Source organism: Hermetia illucens, chromosome 1 (genome assembly GCF_905115235.1).
Source record: "Hermetia illucens chromosome 1, iHerIll2.2.curated.20191125, whole genome shotgun sequence".
In the NCBI taxonomy this organism is placed as follows: domain Eukaryota; kingdom Metazoa; phylum Arthropoda; class Insecta; order Diptera; family Stratiomyidae; genus Hermetia; species Hermetia illucens.
In genome coordinates this window covers 212,011,571-212,029,013 of record NC_051849.1, presented here as the reverse complement: position 1 = coordinate 212,029,013, position 17,443 = coordinate 212,011,571, and the positions used below count along the sequence as shown (strand labels likewise).

Below are 17,443 nucleotides of genomic sequence, written 5' to 3'. Positions count from 1 at the left end.
CCGCCGATTGTCTATTTTATTCAAATTCAGTTTTGGGCTTCAATCAGTTTTGTTGGGAGATGTGGAGAAAGCATTATCGCATAGAACTGTGTGTAAAATACTGGATACTGGATGCCCCAAGAGACTGTATTGAAGACCAGAGCAAAGAGGAGTGACGGAAGTGTGCTTTCGGTCGTGCTTTTTTGCCGTTTCACCAAATTTAATGATTTTTTTTAATATTTTTATGAATTTAAAAATCTTAATAATAATTAAGTCAATAGAAAGCTCAGGAACTAGTTTTGTTAATTTTGTGAACATCAAATTTATGAAAAATTAATGATGGAAAGCTGTGTTCGCTTTCGACTCGTAGTGTTGACTATATATACATTCCCAGTAACGCTATGGGAATCCCCGAAATAGGAGAATAAGTACTAGATCCAAGCGGAATTAAATGAATAGAGTTGCGAAGTTACATTGCAAAATGTGCTTATAAAAACTGGAAGGCAACGAAATTCGCTCTTTTCTGCTTTCGTTTGTGTTTAATTTAATCAAAACTTTTAACAAAAACTAAAAATCACCAATTCTCGAAAACTTACATTTTCGGCTTATTCAAATCTATTACTGAAAAATATTTCGTGCAGTTTCGATCTGAACCAGCTGAGGAATTGACATTTCTGAAATGTGTTTGTGACATTTGAAAGTTTGTCAACAAAAGTTGATTGTGCAGTGGTGGAACTTTTCGTTTTTTAGTGAATTTCAGTGAACGAAATAATATTGGATTGAAATGTAAGTGACTTTACATTATGCTATATTTTTGCTGCAAGTTGATTTATTAAAAGCCATCAATCAGTGAATAAATCTTGAGAAAATCATTGCGCGGGAAAATGGGTACTTTCAAATCCAAATTATGTATGTGGATAAAATAGGCTTAGAAACCTGGAAAAATAGAATTTAGGTATTTGTCAGTAAATGTAAACTGATGCAGGTAGTGAAATTCTAGGCGACAATAAATTATACATTTCAGTGAAAGATGGAATCACGGTTAAACTCGACTCACTACTGGAAAAACGCTGGAAATGCATTTAAAAGTGTATTAGGAAAATTCTTAAAATACAGGAGAGTGATGAGAAGGGTTTTACATTGATTGCTTTAGTTTTACGTGCTATGCTATGGAATTTCTATTGAGATTGCTAATTCTTCATCTTTACCTTCAGCATTTGTTCCCTTCAGTAGCGGGTTCTCTTCGACTGGAACCATCAAACTTTGTCTGGTGGGAATCGAGGATTGCAAACCACCATCTAACCCCATCGTTGTTTCGGTCGTCCTTTAGCTCATTTCCCATTGCCTTTGATGCTTAGATCAATCTTATCTAGTGAGTTTTGGACAGATCAGAGCCGATGATGCCCGTGCCATCGAATGCAGATATTATTCCGAACGTTATGATATCGTTTTACGACATTAATCCATCCATCCCATTTTCGTTTCCATTACCGCGAAGTGGCACTCATAGCATTTGGTGGTTGGTAAGCACTCAGATCCATAGAGACCATAAGGCGGACGACACTACGGTAGAAATAAGAATTGAGGCGCTGGTTGATGTGTCGACCACAGGAACGCCAGTTGTGGGATGCCACTTCATCCAGGTTACGCTTCGAACGCCCTTCGAACTTTACTCTTCGGATCGCCGCATATCAAGTTAATCCAGCGAACCAGTTCCTATGTCGCTGACTGTTACCGCAATACATGCCAGTTGAATTTGTAGGGCACGCGGTCAAACGGCTTCTATAAATCTAAAAATTCATTGTAGAAAGGATAGTGCTTGTCACTTTGTTTCTCCATGAGTAACCCCGCAGCGTGGATTGCGTTGGTAGTTCTAGATTCACGGTGATGATGCGAATGCGGTTGAATGTTTAGAAATCTTTATGGTATCGGGCGATAATTTGAACGCTTTGCTAGGCTGAGTTTTTTCATATGAGAACAATCCTGTTTTCTCGCTAATTAGAATGTCTTCTATCCTCCTCAATCATGCGAATGAAGAACTCACTAAACGAGAGCCTCAGCTCTGCGCTTTCAAGCGCAGCTGCGCTGTCGTCAGATCCTGTTGTTTTCCCTGATTTTATTCGATTAGTACCTCTTTATTTTCTGTAGTATTGAGAGGTGGAATAGCTCTTCTTCGAAGTATTCCCACCATCGGTCCGTCGTGGCCCGTCAATCGGTAGTCAATTCAACATAAGTGTTCAACATCTGGTACACTCTGGTGTTTATTTTTGACAAGTCGATACAGATTTACCTCGCAGTCACGGGTGTCCAGTTTATTGTAAAGATCTTTACAAATAGTAATTCGCCGATAATAACGGCGAGCTAGTGCACTTCTCACGTTGTTTCGATAGCGCCTTGATTCGCAGGGCAACAAACAAAGGACAATGTTGAGGTGCGATGATCTCGTAGGGAAGGGCTTTGCTGTCATTGATGTGGAGAAGATAACGGCGTCTTATGAAAATATAGTCGATTTACGTGTTACTGTTTCTACTGTAAAATGTTGGAGATGAGATAACCGTTTAATAAACCATGTATTAACAAGAACACAATCGTGGGGTCAGCGACGATATGCTATATCGATAGCAACATCGGTAGGAAAGTCACACGTTGAGATTATAGTGCGCTTCATCGGCCAGTCATCAAATCGCTTCCTTAATAGCGATGCAGAAACTATGTGTGTGGGCTATCGAAGTAGAGTAGTACCAATAGTTAGTGTGCATGGATGGACCTCTATGGCTCCGACTAATTTCTTACTCTTAATGTCGTCTATGGATTGAAGGAAAGTGTTGGTGGGTCAGGCTCAAGGGAGGCGTTCACTTGCCAAGTTACGAAAAAGCTCGCAGGAAACAATTAACATAGAAAGTGTAGATTTTCTAACAATACCTTGCCGGAGGAGGCGCTCACATGATGATTAAAAGATTCAAATACAATCTATAAAGTAAAATTCCTCCTGTGCTTTCCTACCATGCTTTCGGTCTTCCTCGCAGTCTCGCGCCGTCGACACGTCGTCCGTTCATAATCTTTTTAGGCTTGAGATCGTCGCACATTCATTGGACATGCCCTGCCCATTGAAGATGGTGTAGTTTGACGAATTTCGAGATTTCCAGCTCATCGTACAGTTCATACAACTCATGGTTATACCGGATATGTTATCCATCACGTTCCCGAACTGCTCCGAAAATTCGCCGAATAACTTTCCTTTCGAATGTGTTTAGGAAATTTTCGGAGGCCTGGATTAGGATCCAGGTTTCACATTCACAGCATAGCACTGGTCGTATGATGGTTTTGTATACGCGAACTTCGTGTTTCTGTGCACATGCTTCGATTTCATTATGGGAAGAACCGAGAAGAAAGTCTTATTCCCTAGCTGTATCCGTCGTTTGACCTCGTCAGTGTCACTGGCGTCCTTTGACAGGCTCCTATCCACATATATAAAGTGGTCTTCGAATTCGAAGTTGAGGTTTCCTATATTGCTGCTCGAATAAGCTGGCGTCCTACTGCTTGATTGCAACGTTATTTTCGTTTTGTCCTCATTGATACGCAGTCCAACTCCTTTTGTAGCAGTGTCAAGAGTATGCAGAAGCTCCTCTTCGTTGGTCAGTTGCGTCAACTACGTACGCTAACATTTGTGTTGAGTTAATGAGTAGCGTTGGTGTTGGTATCCATTGCTCGAATAGCGTATTCGAGTGCTACGTGGAAAAGCGTCGGCGCTAGCCCGTCGCCCTGCTTCAAACCAGTATGCGTTTCAAAAGTATCAGTTAACCTGTTCTGGGTCCTGATCTGTGAGATAGAGTTGGTCATAGACATCTTTGTCAGCCGTACTAATTTAGCTGGTATACCAAATTTCAACATTGCGACAACATGTACAGTACTTCACGATCTATACTGTCGTATGCCTACTTGAAATCCACAAGGATTTGGTACACGTCAACGTTATATTCCCAGCACTTTTACAGTTCAACGGTAAAAAGCTGGTCGGTTGTGGAACGACCCGGCCTGAAACCGCCTTGGTAATCGTTGGGTCGTTCGACATATGGTTTTATTCTATTCTCCAGAACTTTCATCAGTATTTTATAGGACGAACAGGCTATTAAAATGTCCGGTAGTTTTCACAACGCAATCTATTTCCCTTTTAGTGAATGGGGCAGATAATGTTCCTGCGCCAATCGTCTAGGATCTCCTCATCATTCCAGATTCGCAGCAGTAGTTGATGTATCGCATTTAGTAGACCCGTTATTTTGGTAGGGCGGATTCCCGATTGGAACATTGAGGAGATTCTGGGCCTTCACCAAGTGATAGTCTGAACCGCAGTTTGCTTCTAGATAGCATCGTACATCCAGTACACTGGACGCCTATGTTTTACAAATGAGGACGTGGACAATTTTTTTGACGGTAGATGCGCCCGGTGATTTTCAGGTTTGTTTGTGAACGCGGGAAGCATGTGGAGCTTTCGGCAAGATTCCTACTGCTGGCAGAGCTGTTGACCGTTATGATTACATTCCTCATGGAGACTGTGTCCTATAGTGGCACCCCAATACCAGCTTTCGTTTCCGATTTTCGCATTAAAATCCTCCACCAGCATTTTGAGATCGTTTGCTAGGAGTGAGTCAAACAGTGTCTACAGGCGTCCATAAAACTCGTCTTTCACTGCATCTTCTTTGACTTCGGTCGGGGCGTGAGCGAGTCATCATGCGGATCGCACACAACCTTTCGTTGATAGGTTTGGAGTCGATGAAGTGCGGCTTGAGCTTTTTGCTCATTATAAATGCAACTCCAAACTCCTCGTGACCCGATGGTTTGCCACTTTTGAAAATAGTGTGCGAATTCATATCGCTTATTTCGTTACCAATTCAATTTGTTTCCTGGACTGCAATCATGCTCAATTTGTAAATCTCGACCTGTTGAAGGGGGGCCTTGACCGCCCCTAGTTTGTTTAGGGAGCGATTCCAGAATCCAAAAGAATAGTCCGTTAGACGTTTGCTTGGTCGTTGTCATTTATCCGTCAAATCTGAGGCAAATGTTCCAGGTTTCTTGACATGGTGCAGTTTTTACATGGATGTGTTGTCGGCCCATCGTAAAATCTTACCCAGGATTGGCCTTGGTGATAGCTGCTTCAGATGGTTCGAAACGTGCCAGAGTTTGCACAACTATATTGCAGGTCTAGCTACGTAGTTCGTGACTCTCTACTCACTTGAGATGTTTAGGTGTAATTCAGCCATTCAGGCTACAGCTACATCTCCCTCCTCCTTTTTCAACAGGCTACGGCGGAGTTTTGAATGAATGGTCTGACAAACTAAATACATGAGCGTTACGAGTTAGGTATAAATGGGAGGAATGGCCACTCAAATGTGCTTATGTAAGCAATACACAAAACCCTTCATACCTGAAGTGTTCAGCTTCCGGTTTCCCGACTTGTTTCCTTTTCAATTGCCACCGTATTTGATATGTGATATAATCAGTAACCATTTACACCATCCAGCTGGACACTCCCCATCAATGGGTTTACGGCATTGTCAATATTCAATAAATTAATTTGTAATGGTTGTCGTTGAGCCTGCCGAGAGGAGGAGGATTCTTCCGGCACCCGGAGTTTTCTCAGGGCCTCGGAATTGAAATTTCAATTGAAAAAGGACAATTGGGGGCTGCATAATTTTCATCCCGGGCCAAGTAGAAAAAACATCAATAAAAATTTAATTTTTTTGTTAAAGGTCCATAATTGGGTTTATTCTTTGTTCAGATTTATTCTAGTTAGGTATAAGCCATGGAAAATTTAATTACTTTATTATTTTTTTAGTATATCTTACTTTTATGTAATATGTTTAATTTGACCCTTATGCAGCGAACATAAGTTATTGTACATCCCTGAATACAACGCAGAATCAAGTTAGAGTCAAGTTAGGTCCATAAAAGTATTCCGAGCAAACTGCTACTCTCAAATAAGTGTGCAAAAGACAACATTGGGTCTAAAAATATGTACTGTGACTAGCTAAAAATTATTATTAAATTAATCCCGGCGTTTGAAAGTAGGGTGAAGCGAGGGATATTTCCAATCCACCGCTAAGCATCATGCGAAAGTCTCTGTTTATGGATTCTTCTCGGTGTAAGGCATTGTTGCGATAATTTGCTACACCAGAATCCTGAATATGTGGCTTCTTGAAGAAGGCAGTAATTCCAAACATCGAAGCCACATACGATCGGAGGTGGAAAATGGGATCAAAGAATGAACCCCTCATCTCGCTAACAGAGGCAAAACCAATTGAAAATGTTTGGGACCTTAAGAAGCAGTTATACGTATTTCAGGAAAGGCTTCCTAAAGATCACGTGATATTGTGATCTTTATGGGTGATATGAATGCCAAGGTGGGATCTGATAACATCTTCCTGGGATATGTGATGGGAAACACAGTCTTGGCAACCGTATCGATAATGGTGGTAGGTTTGTGTTTGGTTGTTCGAGCGCAGAGTCTGCCATGAAGTCATTTGAATTTCAACTGACTGACACTGTGCGAGCAATCAGATCGACCATTTCGCGATCAGCAGTCGCTTTAGGAGTTGTCTCCTCGATGTGCGTAACAAGGGAGGCGCTGACATCGGCCTCGAAAGGGATTAACATATGATGGTCGCTTACGTTCGTTTATATGTTAAGTCCGCCACATTCCGTACGGCTGGGGAGCTGCAACCCCCCTGAGTTTAATATCGAGCGCTTGGAATTTAGTTCCATGCATGATTTCTCGCGGTCAAAATCCTCCTCCTTGTTTTGTTGGCACAAAGAACAGCACAACTGTCAAATCACACTCACTTCTAGCAAGCCCTAAATCTGAACCTTCTTCACCAGCAGCCAAAAGTGAACTTCTCTGCCCATTAGTTGTCTCTCGATCAGCCTGTCGTTCCCTTCGGTTCGATCAATTCGTCCGAATGCATTCAATAATGTACAATATGTGATAAAATTCAGGGTAGTTGCACACTATAGAATGGATTATTTGATCAAGTTATTCCCGAAAAAGGCGAATGAAATCCCGTTCTCGTTGCTTCCGAAGCCGCGGCCACTACACTTTGTCTCGAGGAGTTCAATGGACTATTACATTTTTCCGCTGATGACTCTCTCTCACCGAGTCATGGACCATGACCAAAAGGCTTTGGAAACAAGAAAACCAAAGTTGTCAATTTGACGGACACACACTCTCCTTATTTGCATTAATTGGCAGCGCATCGAAGGGGTCCATCAATTTGTCTATCTGGGAAACCTTGTTTCTGCCGATGGGGGCACCGAACTGGATGTTGCCCAACACATTAAAAGTGCTATATCCGCTTTCACTGCGCTGTCTAAAATCTGAAAATGCAATTATCTCAACATCAAGATTAAGTTGGGACTGTTCTCTGCTAGGATTCTGTATGTGTTGCTATGTGGGAGTAGCACATGAAAAGTGAACCCCACTGTAACTTAAAAGCTCCGAGCCTTCGTGAATAACTCTCTGCGTTGTATCATGAGTGCACGTTGATCTGATTCTATCTCTAACAAAGAGCTTGGTCGGCGCACAGACCTGGCACTCGCTGTGATCAGAAGGCGGTAGTGGCAGTGGATAGGTCACACATTTAGGAGGGACGACTACGACATTGCGGGCTACGCTATGAAGTGGAATCCACTCTTCCAAGATGGCCTACATGTTGGTCGCCCCGAGGGCACTTGGCGCAGTAGAGGAAAAGTGCAGGCGTCTTGGGAAATTGTGGGGGGAGCTCAAGTACATTTCTGGTTATCGCGAACGAGCCATGTAGGTGTGGTTGACGCGACGACCCCAAACAAATGGGTGATTGGGAACGTTGAAATCAGTTGATTTTTTGGGGAGAAAACGGTATGGCTTTTATTAACGAAATAGTTCAGAAATTGTCAGCTTATTATCAATAACGGATGAAGCTCGATTACATGTCTTATGACAAGCTCAGTATCATCAGAAAATAATTAAAAATAATACTGTCTTACTTAAACTCAATCATCGTTTTATCTTTAACAAACTGTACGCTTCTTTAGTAAATAATCTACTAATCGCAACTGAATGGGCGAGATACAAACTCAGTGAACAATGCATGTCAAAGCACTTGCATTGCTTATGTTGTTCAGTTAGTTTCTGATAAGACAATGTAAGTAACGAATGTTTGCCAAGAGCATCTAGACTCTCATAATCAAATAGCATGTTTTGTATTTGTTAACCCACACTCATAACACTGATTACTGCCCAAACAATAATCTAAGCCGTGTTCATGCACTGTATAATAAACACCGAGCTAATTCCATGAAATCGTTAAAATGGTTCACGCCAATATTGTCGCGATGATGCCGATGAACTGATTAGCGGCTCAAAAGTGATTTCCCGGAAAGCTATCACGCCAATATACTTTCGACTCCAGCATAATCTAATTGCATCATTGAGTTAAAAAAAAACCTTCCTTACTAATCTAAAACTAGCTCCAATGAAGAATTCAGTTTGGTTTTAGGGAGCCGGCATTTGGAGTATTTATTACACAAGGTTTTGTAATACTTTCCATGATTACGCCATTCACAAACACACTAATCCACTATTCCATAAATTATCTGGAGACGCCTATTCAGATATCAATTTCAAAACAAATTCTGATTCTAATTACTCCCAGTTATTCAATGATAAAGTCATTGTAATAAAGAAATATTAATTGGTGAAGTACTATCGCAGTTTGGGCTCCATAAAACCCGGTATGTGATAACGGCTTGGCTCCGCTTTTTAATCTTTGTTTCTAGTTGTAGATATGGGAATGATTGCCGGAGAAAAATAATTAAATTAATGATCTTCAAAGTGGCTTAATGCAGATTTTGGTTTTTTTGGTGAGATTAAGAACTTGATTATCTTCGACATAAATGAGATGTGTGGAAATAAGTCCCGTGATCTAGAGCTGACTCTTTTCTGAGAAACGGCGAGGAGAGAGTAGTTAGAAACGGATGCCATCGTCGATTTGGATACCACTGGTGTCATCAGATTTTCTTCACATTCTTCCGACGTCTTCACGATCGATTTCTCTGAGAACTGCCATATTCGATGGCAGTATGTTCATATCCTCATCCACAAAGGGGCTCGTCTGCTGATGGAAGGCATTAAATCTGTTTTCTATTTAGAGCCAGTAGGAACGAACCGAAGAAACTAATAGCTATTATCAGAGCGACATATGCAAGTGGTGATGAAAAATGTCTCGTGCCGCATCGAGGTAAAATTTCGGGAGTATTTGAAGCCTAGAACGCAGTTGCGGCGGTCGCTTCGATGGACCATGACCATGGGAAGGAATTAGACAAGGGGAAATTTTTCAATTTGTATACTCAAAATTGGTTCCTTTGAGCACCAATTTTGTTCTAGGGAACAAAAAAAGTCACAGGGTGACATATCGGGCGAAGAAGGCGGCTGTTGCAACATGGCGATCCCTTTAGAGGCTAAATATTGGGACACGCTGAGGGCGGTGTGGCACGGCGCGTTGTCGTAATGAAGGATCCAGTTACGAGCGATGTCTGGGCGTACCTGTTGAGTTTTCGCAATTTTTCGAGTACTTGGCGATAGTAGACTTGATTTACGGTTTGCCCCGGTGGAACAAATTCTTTGTGGGCGATTCCACGGCTATCAAAAAAGGTAATAATCATTGTTTTCACCTTCCACTTGCTCGTGTGAGCTTTTTTTCGGGCGAGGGGCGTGCGGAGACAGCTATTGTGAGCTTTGGCGTTTGGTTTCCGGGTCGTATTGGAAAAACCAGCTCTCATCGCCTGGAATAACTCGATCAAGCAGCGTGGGATCGTTTTCCACTTGTTCCAAATAGTCTTCTGCAAAGGTCATTCGATTCTGTTTTTGCTCCTCAGAAAGCTTCTTTGGAACCATCTTCGTGCACAACCTTTTCATCCCGAAATCGCCTGTTAAAATTTGGTTGATTGTTTCACGGTTCATACCCAGTTCCGAGGCCAACATTCGAACTGCTAAACGCCGATCTTCACGGATTAGGGCGCGCAAACGCTGCGCATTCACGTCAGTTCGCACCTCGACTGGTCTCCCACTTTGCGCCTCGTATTCCACGCTCTCACGCCTCTCCTAAGAACACTATCACCATGCACTTTTACAATTTTAGCATACGTTTTCGTAGCTGTTTCGCTCAATCTGGCGCAAAATTTTATCGCGATGCGTTGCTCTAGATTTCGTTTCTCCATTTTCGTGATGATAACCACCAACACACGTCTACTCAAGACGACACATCCAGCGAACTGAACAAGCTAGAGCGAAAGTGAATATATCAATGGAGAGGGGGAAGATGCCGGGGAAGGGGAAGGGAATTTGAAGGTTGCAGGTTTACCACAAGCGCGGCAATAAAATTAGTCTCATTACTTAATTGTCTAATCTCGTATGTAGCCTTATTTCTGTGGACGGCGCAATAAACTTGATGTGGCTCGCAGTTTTGTCTTGTTGTTGTGTTTTTAGTTGTCCCACGATGTCTCGGACATGAGAAGAATATGTGGTTTTTGAGCAGTGTACAGGCTTTTTGAAAGTCCCTTATAATGACTACTTTCTCCTGAGCTCTATCTTCGGCCAGCAGTATAGTCTGCTTGATACCCATGAGTTCCATAGAGAGGCCCGTCATCGCTCTCATTCTATTATATAACCCACCTTTATACGGGGAGATGCTGAGACCATAACACAACTCGTGGCTTCTTTTGTTGTTATTACATCGGTGGCATAAACTGCGAAACCCTTTTTTCCGGACCAGTTTAACTTGTTTTGGATTTTTAGCATCCATTCTTGCTTGGTTTCCCTAGCTATTCTGTGGCAACTACAGAATCTACTTTATTGTCCAGATATTTGGGTAATCAAACAGTAGAAATGGCAGCGTAATCGAAAACCGGTCTAAACAACCATCATCATCAACGGTGCAATAACCGCTATCCGGTCTAGGCCTGCCTTAATAAGAAACTCCAGACATCCAGGTTTTGCGACGAGGTCCACCAATTCGATATCCTTAAAAGCTGTCTAGCGTCCTGACCTACGCCATCCCTCCATCTCAGGCAGGGTCTGCCTCGTCTTCTTTTTTTCTAAACAATGCTTGAAATAATTGAACCGCTTTTTTGGGTTCGAGGTCCCAGGAGAACCCCGTAGAGAAGTTGAAAATTCTTGCCGATCTTCCGATCATATTGGTGGTGTGATTTTTAATTTTTTGGCCCCCTACATGAGGATGGACGATTCCGTCGCCTACACAATGACGAAATCTATGAGCGGTACCATGACCGTCCGGTTGTGGATAAAATCCGGCTCAATAGGTTACGGTGGGCGGGTCACTTAATCCGTATGGATGAGGATGATCCCACCCGGAAAGTCTATAAGGGCAATATCTATGGTAGAAAAAGAAGACGAGGCAGACCCTGCCTAAGATGGAGCGATGGCGTGGGCCAGGACGCCAGACAGCTTTTAGGGATATCGAATTGGTGGACCTCGGCGCAAAACCGGGATATCTGGAGTTCCTTATTAAGGCAGGCCTAGACCGGATACCGGTTGTTGCGCCGTTGATGATGATGATGATGATTTTTAATTGACAGAGAAACAGATATTGTCCTGTCCAAAAAAGTGATTTCTTTATTTTGCCTAAGTACGGTTCGATTGACCAAAATGTAACTTGATGTGATTCAGTTTTTTTTTTTAAAGTGATTACGCTGGACTTGTCAAGTTTAACCGGTGAGCTAAGCGCATCTTTCTTAGGAACCGGTACAATTTTTATGTTCTTCAATTGCAGAGGTGGTTGGAGTTTTTTCCAAATTTTATTAAATGAGTTGAGCAGGTGAAGCCTACAGAATTCGATCGTTGCCAGGAGCTGTTGGTGATTTGTGTTAGTTCATAATATCATTAAGCTAGTGGTTTATGAAATCTTCTTCTTCGTAAGAGGCGTAGGGCTCGGTATTCAACAGTGTGGGACATTCCTTGTATTGAGATGTGATCTCCGATTAGAAATTTAGTTTCTTTTCCCTATAAAATTTTTGAAATTCTCTATTTTATCCCGAAAGGCTTTAATGTTTGGTTTGTTAGACATTTCTTCCCATAACTCACCCCAATGTTTAGGCTTTCTTAATTTCTTTCATCTAGTTTTCTAAGGCCTTTCTTGTTCTGAGGAATTTAGGAAGTTAGGCACTCACCTGAAACCCCTTAGGACACTCATTTTTTCTAAGAGGTATGGTTTTAGGTCCGCAACCCAGCAAGCCTTGGGTTTAGTGCCTCTACGTGTCTTAGATATTGCAAGTCTGATTTTCTCTTGAATACTGAGTGTGAAGTCCTCAATGGTATCCTTTGGTTAGATTAGATTATTTAGTTTGTTTCTGGCAATTTTGAAACCTGGTTGGACTGTAAATGATTTGCTTTGTTGGAGATTTGGGTTGTTACTGCAAAGGTTTTATCACCGTTATTTAGTCCTCGAAAGTTACAATTACAAAGCTCACTTAATGTGTGTTACCTTTTGTCTGATTAACAGTATCCCCAAAGGCTGTGGATCTGGAGTTCAGGGCGCCAGGGATCATCGTATTGTGACGGCTAAATAGAAACGCAATTAGTTTTTAATTTCTTTTTTATAAGGATGGGGCGTTCATTTAAAGAGGAGAATAGACCGAAGCCCATGTTGGGTTGCAGGTTACACGTCTCCGCAATGATGACTGGGCCCCTCAGGATATTTTTATAATCATGTGGGGTGCCAAATGAAGGGGCTCGGTTAGTAACCTCAGTTAAGTAGGACATTGCAGGATACACTGACGCGGAATATAGCTCCCTGAGGCCAACCTACCTCCCTTTGAGGGTGGGCTGTCTCTCCTCTAGGGCGATGTGTGACATTCCGGGGGCCAAGTCTCTCGTCTTCCAAGGTCGAGGTGAGTGGTGATAGCCATACCCTGTACGAGGTGACCCTATAAAACGCTACGGATCTAGACCGGGGAGTCGAAAAACACTTCCTCCAATCCAAGGTGTCATGCGAATCGTGCCCATTGGATAGTTTGCAGACGGGGGTTCCTAACTGTATTCGAACGGAGCCTCAGTGATATCTGGTCACCTCAGTGAGTACGTTTGACCTTATCGTGCTACCTCCTAACCCCCATACTCGTGAGAATCAAATGAGTACCTGCATTAAAAACAAAAATAAAACCAAACAGGCGGGACCCTGTATCCCACATAAACAGGTTAACCAGGCGGAGGCACATCTCCGAAATACTGAAAGCCAGGGGTAAACACCCAAGAAGGGGACGTCAAGCAGGTAAATATTGTTTTACTGCAAGGACAACCAACAAACATCACTGCTAAAAAAGCAGGGATAAGCAAAAGCACGTCTGAGATAAATATATCAGACGTCAGGAAGGAAGGCAGATCTCAGTGGCGCAGGAGCTAAATGATACCTGCGTTACCTGAAGGAAGACCTGAAATCGGAAGAGGCCCATAAGAAGGCGTAGGATAGCTCTAAGCCATCTTTATCTGGGCCAAGAAAGCGGGGAGCAGCGAGGATTAGCCCGCATGAAGGGAATGCTCAGATGGAGACGACGGGCAAATCATGCCATCACCAAGTATAGAAGAAACAATTCGTGCAATTCATTGGCTTGAAAATCATAAGTCGCCAGAAGCTGATGGAATTACAGCCGAATTGGCTAAATTTGGAGGCGACCAATTACACCAAGTTGTTCATCAACTTGTGCTCAAGGTGTGGGACAATGAAGCAATGCCTGGCGACTGCCAAAGAGGCATTATCTGTCTCTTACATAAAAAGGGAGATATCACGCAGTGCAGCAATTATAGAGGTATCACGTTGCTGAGTACCATCTATAAGATATTCTCCACTATCTTGCTAGGCCGGATAGCCCCATACGCCTAGAATATCATTGACCCATGCCAAAGAGTTTTCACCCCAGGCAAATCAGCAACAGATCAGATTTTCTCTCTGCGGTAAGTGATGGAAAAATTGTTAGAATATGGACATCTGTTGCACCATCTTTTCATCGACTTTAAAGCCGCCTATGATAGCATAGCCAGGGTAAAATTGTACAGCGCATGAGGGAAGTCGGTATCCCGACGAAATTGATAAGACTGACTAGGCTGATCCTGACCAATGTGCGAGGTAAGATAAAAGCAACAGGATCACTCTCAAGACCATTCGAAATCAACAACGGTCTACGACAAGGAGATGTCCTATCATGCGTCCTTTAACCTGGCCCTGAAGAAAGTGGTCCGTGATGCTGAGGTAAACGCAAGGGGTACGATCCTCTTTAAGTCCAACCAACTACTGACCTATGCTGACGATATCGACATCGAGCCTTTTCGTTTAGTACCCCACATGACTATGTATACTCTGTAAAAAAAAAAATGTCCTTCAAACTTAACACAAAATGGCGCCACTCATTGCAGCATGTAAAGGGACACAGAGACCGCAGTTGTCACCAAATTTCGTGACAATCGGTTCAGCCGTTTCCGAGTAAATTGGCTGTGACAGGCAGACAGACAGACATTGAACCGATTTTAATAAGGTTTTGGTTCACATAAACCCTTAAAAATAAAACACCAAATTAAATTCGCATCGTACAAATTTATTAAGACGCAAGAAATACTAAAAAAATAACTGTTGCCCAATCCGATTGAAATGTAATAAAAAAAATATCACGTCAAAAATTAAAATGATAAGTACACGAAAAGTTCGCCTACAAGAATGCATTAGATCAGTTCAAATGGGCTTTGGCGAGTGCCAAGATTGGGGCGCCGGTCGGTGGGTCTGGCACGTCTCCCGCGCTGCCAGCAATATCCAAATGCGAGTATTTAATTGGCTTCTTGGCGGACATTCCGTGCTTATCCAACCCGGTCACCTGCATCAAGAAAGCTGCCGGCATCTGATGTCCACGTGGGGTTTTCGAAGAAGGAGCATTGTTGCATTGTACAATATCCTCGCCTATAGCTTTGCCCAGATTAATATCGAAATCATCCTTGCGGATCACCGAAATTTCGAATGGTTCTCCAAACTCTTCGCCTACTTGACGTAAATGTTGAGCGTGTGCTGACGCCCTCGCCACGCTATTGTCCATAACGATTGAGTATCCGAAGCCCATCGCAATGATCGCATGTCCCGTGAGTGTGGCAATGGTAAAAAGATGTGGATCAGGCAAGTCAACGGCCATCTCCTTCATTTTGCACAAAGCGTCCGCCATGCACATACGTCCTTCAGCGTCTGTGTTGCCGACCCTTACGCGAACGCCGGCTCGGGATGTGATGATCTCGTCCGATACGTAGCATTCCTCGCCAACAGAGTTCCTGACCATGCAAAGTGCTGCGATCACATGGATGTCCTTGGGTTTTTGTTCCTGAACGTATTGCATGAAACCTGCTACTGCAGCCGCTCCGCATTTATCGCGCGACATGCCGCACATTATGCCTCCTGCCTTGATGTCAGCGCCACCGGTATCGTAGCACACGCCCTTACCAACGAGCATGAGCGTTTTCCGGGCCGGTGAAGGGGGTTTGTATTCGACGAAAATAATCCTACCTTCATGTCTAGGCACAGAACTGGCTGCTCGGTTGACAGCCTCGAACAGTGGATATTCCTTCTTCAACGTCTCCACGTCACTGATCACTTCAATCTTGAGCTCTTTCAAGGTCTCTCGGATGTATTGCTCCACTTTGAGGGGGGTCATTCGTTCAGGATCCCCGCCGCCAATATCCCTCGCCACGAGTCGTCCTGATTCGATAGTTATCGCCTCACGCAGAAGCTTCTCGCTTTCCGCAGGATTGTCCCCAAGAATACTTATCGATTCAACTCGCTGCTTCTTAGTGGGAACGGCTTCCCGTAGCTGAATAGGCACGTACAGTTCATGCAAGGCTCCCAGGATGGTGCATAGCTTTGCATTCCTAAACAACGAGCTGTTCGGCAACACTATAGCCGGACGTTTGGCTCCAGCCTTGATCGCTCGGCTCACCGCTTTCTGTGCGGCCACTTGATAACTCCGCACATCGGAGTAGTCATCCAACTTTCCAACTGGGGAGTAGATGATCCTTTGGCTGCACGACGGCAACTTCAAGCACGAAACTTCCTTGTCGAAAGCTGCATCGTATTTTCGCAACTCGTCAAAGTCCTTGGCGAAATCCTTGGTGACACTCTCGTTGTCAACAATACACAAAGCGTCGATACTCCCTGCGTGAGCATCCTTCACTATATTCACGGCGCACGGCAACAGCTTGTCGACTCCCATCGCGATTCGACTGAGAAACCTTGTCGCCCGTCTAGAGTTGAAATACTTTGTTGAGACTCAACTCGAAGTTCTTATGACTGTGGAATTTTTACTTGGAACAATGGCGCGATAATAGGAAAGATAACGCTATCGGCATCACTATCTCGTCGAAGTAAATGCAAAGTTCAGTCAGTCCGGGCTCGTACCATGCACAACAATCCTCTCTTCGCTTCCAGGGAAACTCACGAATGACAGATGACGAGGCTCAATTGGTTTTGAAGTTGACAGCTGGATGGGTCATCATCCGAAAGTGGATTGTTATTCCGCTAGAGGCAGCACTTTTAGAGAATTTGGTGGAAAACCAGGGAACTGCCGATACGAATTCGAAACCAACCATTTGGGATTTTTTTCGGAATGTCATGTGTTCCAGATAAATTGAGAGGATTCATATTTGCTGCTTCCATCAAAATGTAAGATAATAACACGACGTAAATTAAGTCAACCCAAATGTAAAGCGCTTGAACTGCTTGGTGCTGGCCTTCACACGATGATAAATTTGGTGTTCAAGCACTTGAGCTAGAACAATTCGAAATTAGCTTAACACTTACACGCTTGAACCAAAAACGCAAATTACGAAAAAAGATAGGACTGTTGCTGAGGTACTGACCAACTGACTTTTTCATTTTGGAAATCAACCTTAAATACTAATTCTCGATGTGAAGTGCAACGTGAGTGCACGACTGGATGATTGACATTCAATACTTGCAAAATCTGCAAGATGTGCAAAGCATGAAAAGAATGAAAGCCAAGCAAATTACTTATACGAAAATGAAGAACGATATAAAGTACTTACTTGTAAAAATGAAAGAATGAAAGGTTGCAGTTTATTGCATTCATGCCACGATTTTATTACGTGCGACCGTATATAATGCAATAGACTCCCAGCATTAGAAAATACCTACAGTGACCAAAAGTGAAATACGGACAACGTCGTAAGAATACATAACGAAGGGGGTAAAAGGACGGTTACGTACAGTCTGTTGGATACAATGTAAAAAGAATTAACGAAAAAGGATAAAATGTTTTTTATGTTGAGTGTGAAAAACAAAAGAAACTCTATTTTCGTATGCAAAATTGAAATCTGGACAGTGCCAAAATCTTAATAATGAAATTAAAAACTCAAAAAATGAATAGTTAATAC

General features: G+C 42.9%; 2 protein-coding genes across 2 annotated transcripts in view; one reads left to right on the top strand and one right to left on the bottom strand.

Annotated features, from left to right (window-relative positions):
* Positions 1 to 662: 662 nt before the first annotated feature.
* The window catches only part of LOC119653518 (WW domain-binding protein 4), a 256,433-nt gene continuing 239,652 nt past the window's right edge, over positions 663 to 17,443 (top strand). The window contains exon 1 of the mRNA XM_038058189.1: positions 663 to 765. Within this exon, the coding sequence (XP_037914117.1) occupies positions 764 to 765 (2 nt within the window). The 5' untranslated portion in view covers positions 663 to 763. The remainder of the gene's footprint in view (positions 766 to 17,443) is intronic.
* Positions 14,593 to 16,504, bottom strand: LOC119653505 (putative aminopeptidase W07G4.4). Its single transcript, XM_038058167.1, has 2 exons — positions 16,356 to 16,504; positions 14,593 to 16,294 (listed from the first exon to the last, which is right to left on the bottom strand). The coding sequence occupies exons 1-2, from the start codon at positions 16,397 to 16,399 to the stop codon at positions 14,743 to 14,745; spliced, it is 1,596 nt and encodes a 531-aa protein (XP_037914095.1). The 5' UTR covers positions 16,400 to 16,504; the 3' UTR covers positions 14,593 to 14,742.

What these genes read in the sequence shown, in the direction of transcription:
- LOC119653505 (XM_038058167.1), bottom strand. Translation starts at nt 16,399, where the DNA reads ATGCCGATAGCGTTATCTTTCCTATTATCGCGCCATTGTTCCAA. An exon ending in TTATCGCGCCATTGTTCCAA is followed by an intron (nt 16,295 to 16,355) that starts GTAAAAATTCCA and finishes TTTCAACTCTAG; the next exon opens with ACGGGCGACAAGGTTTCTCA.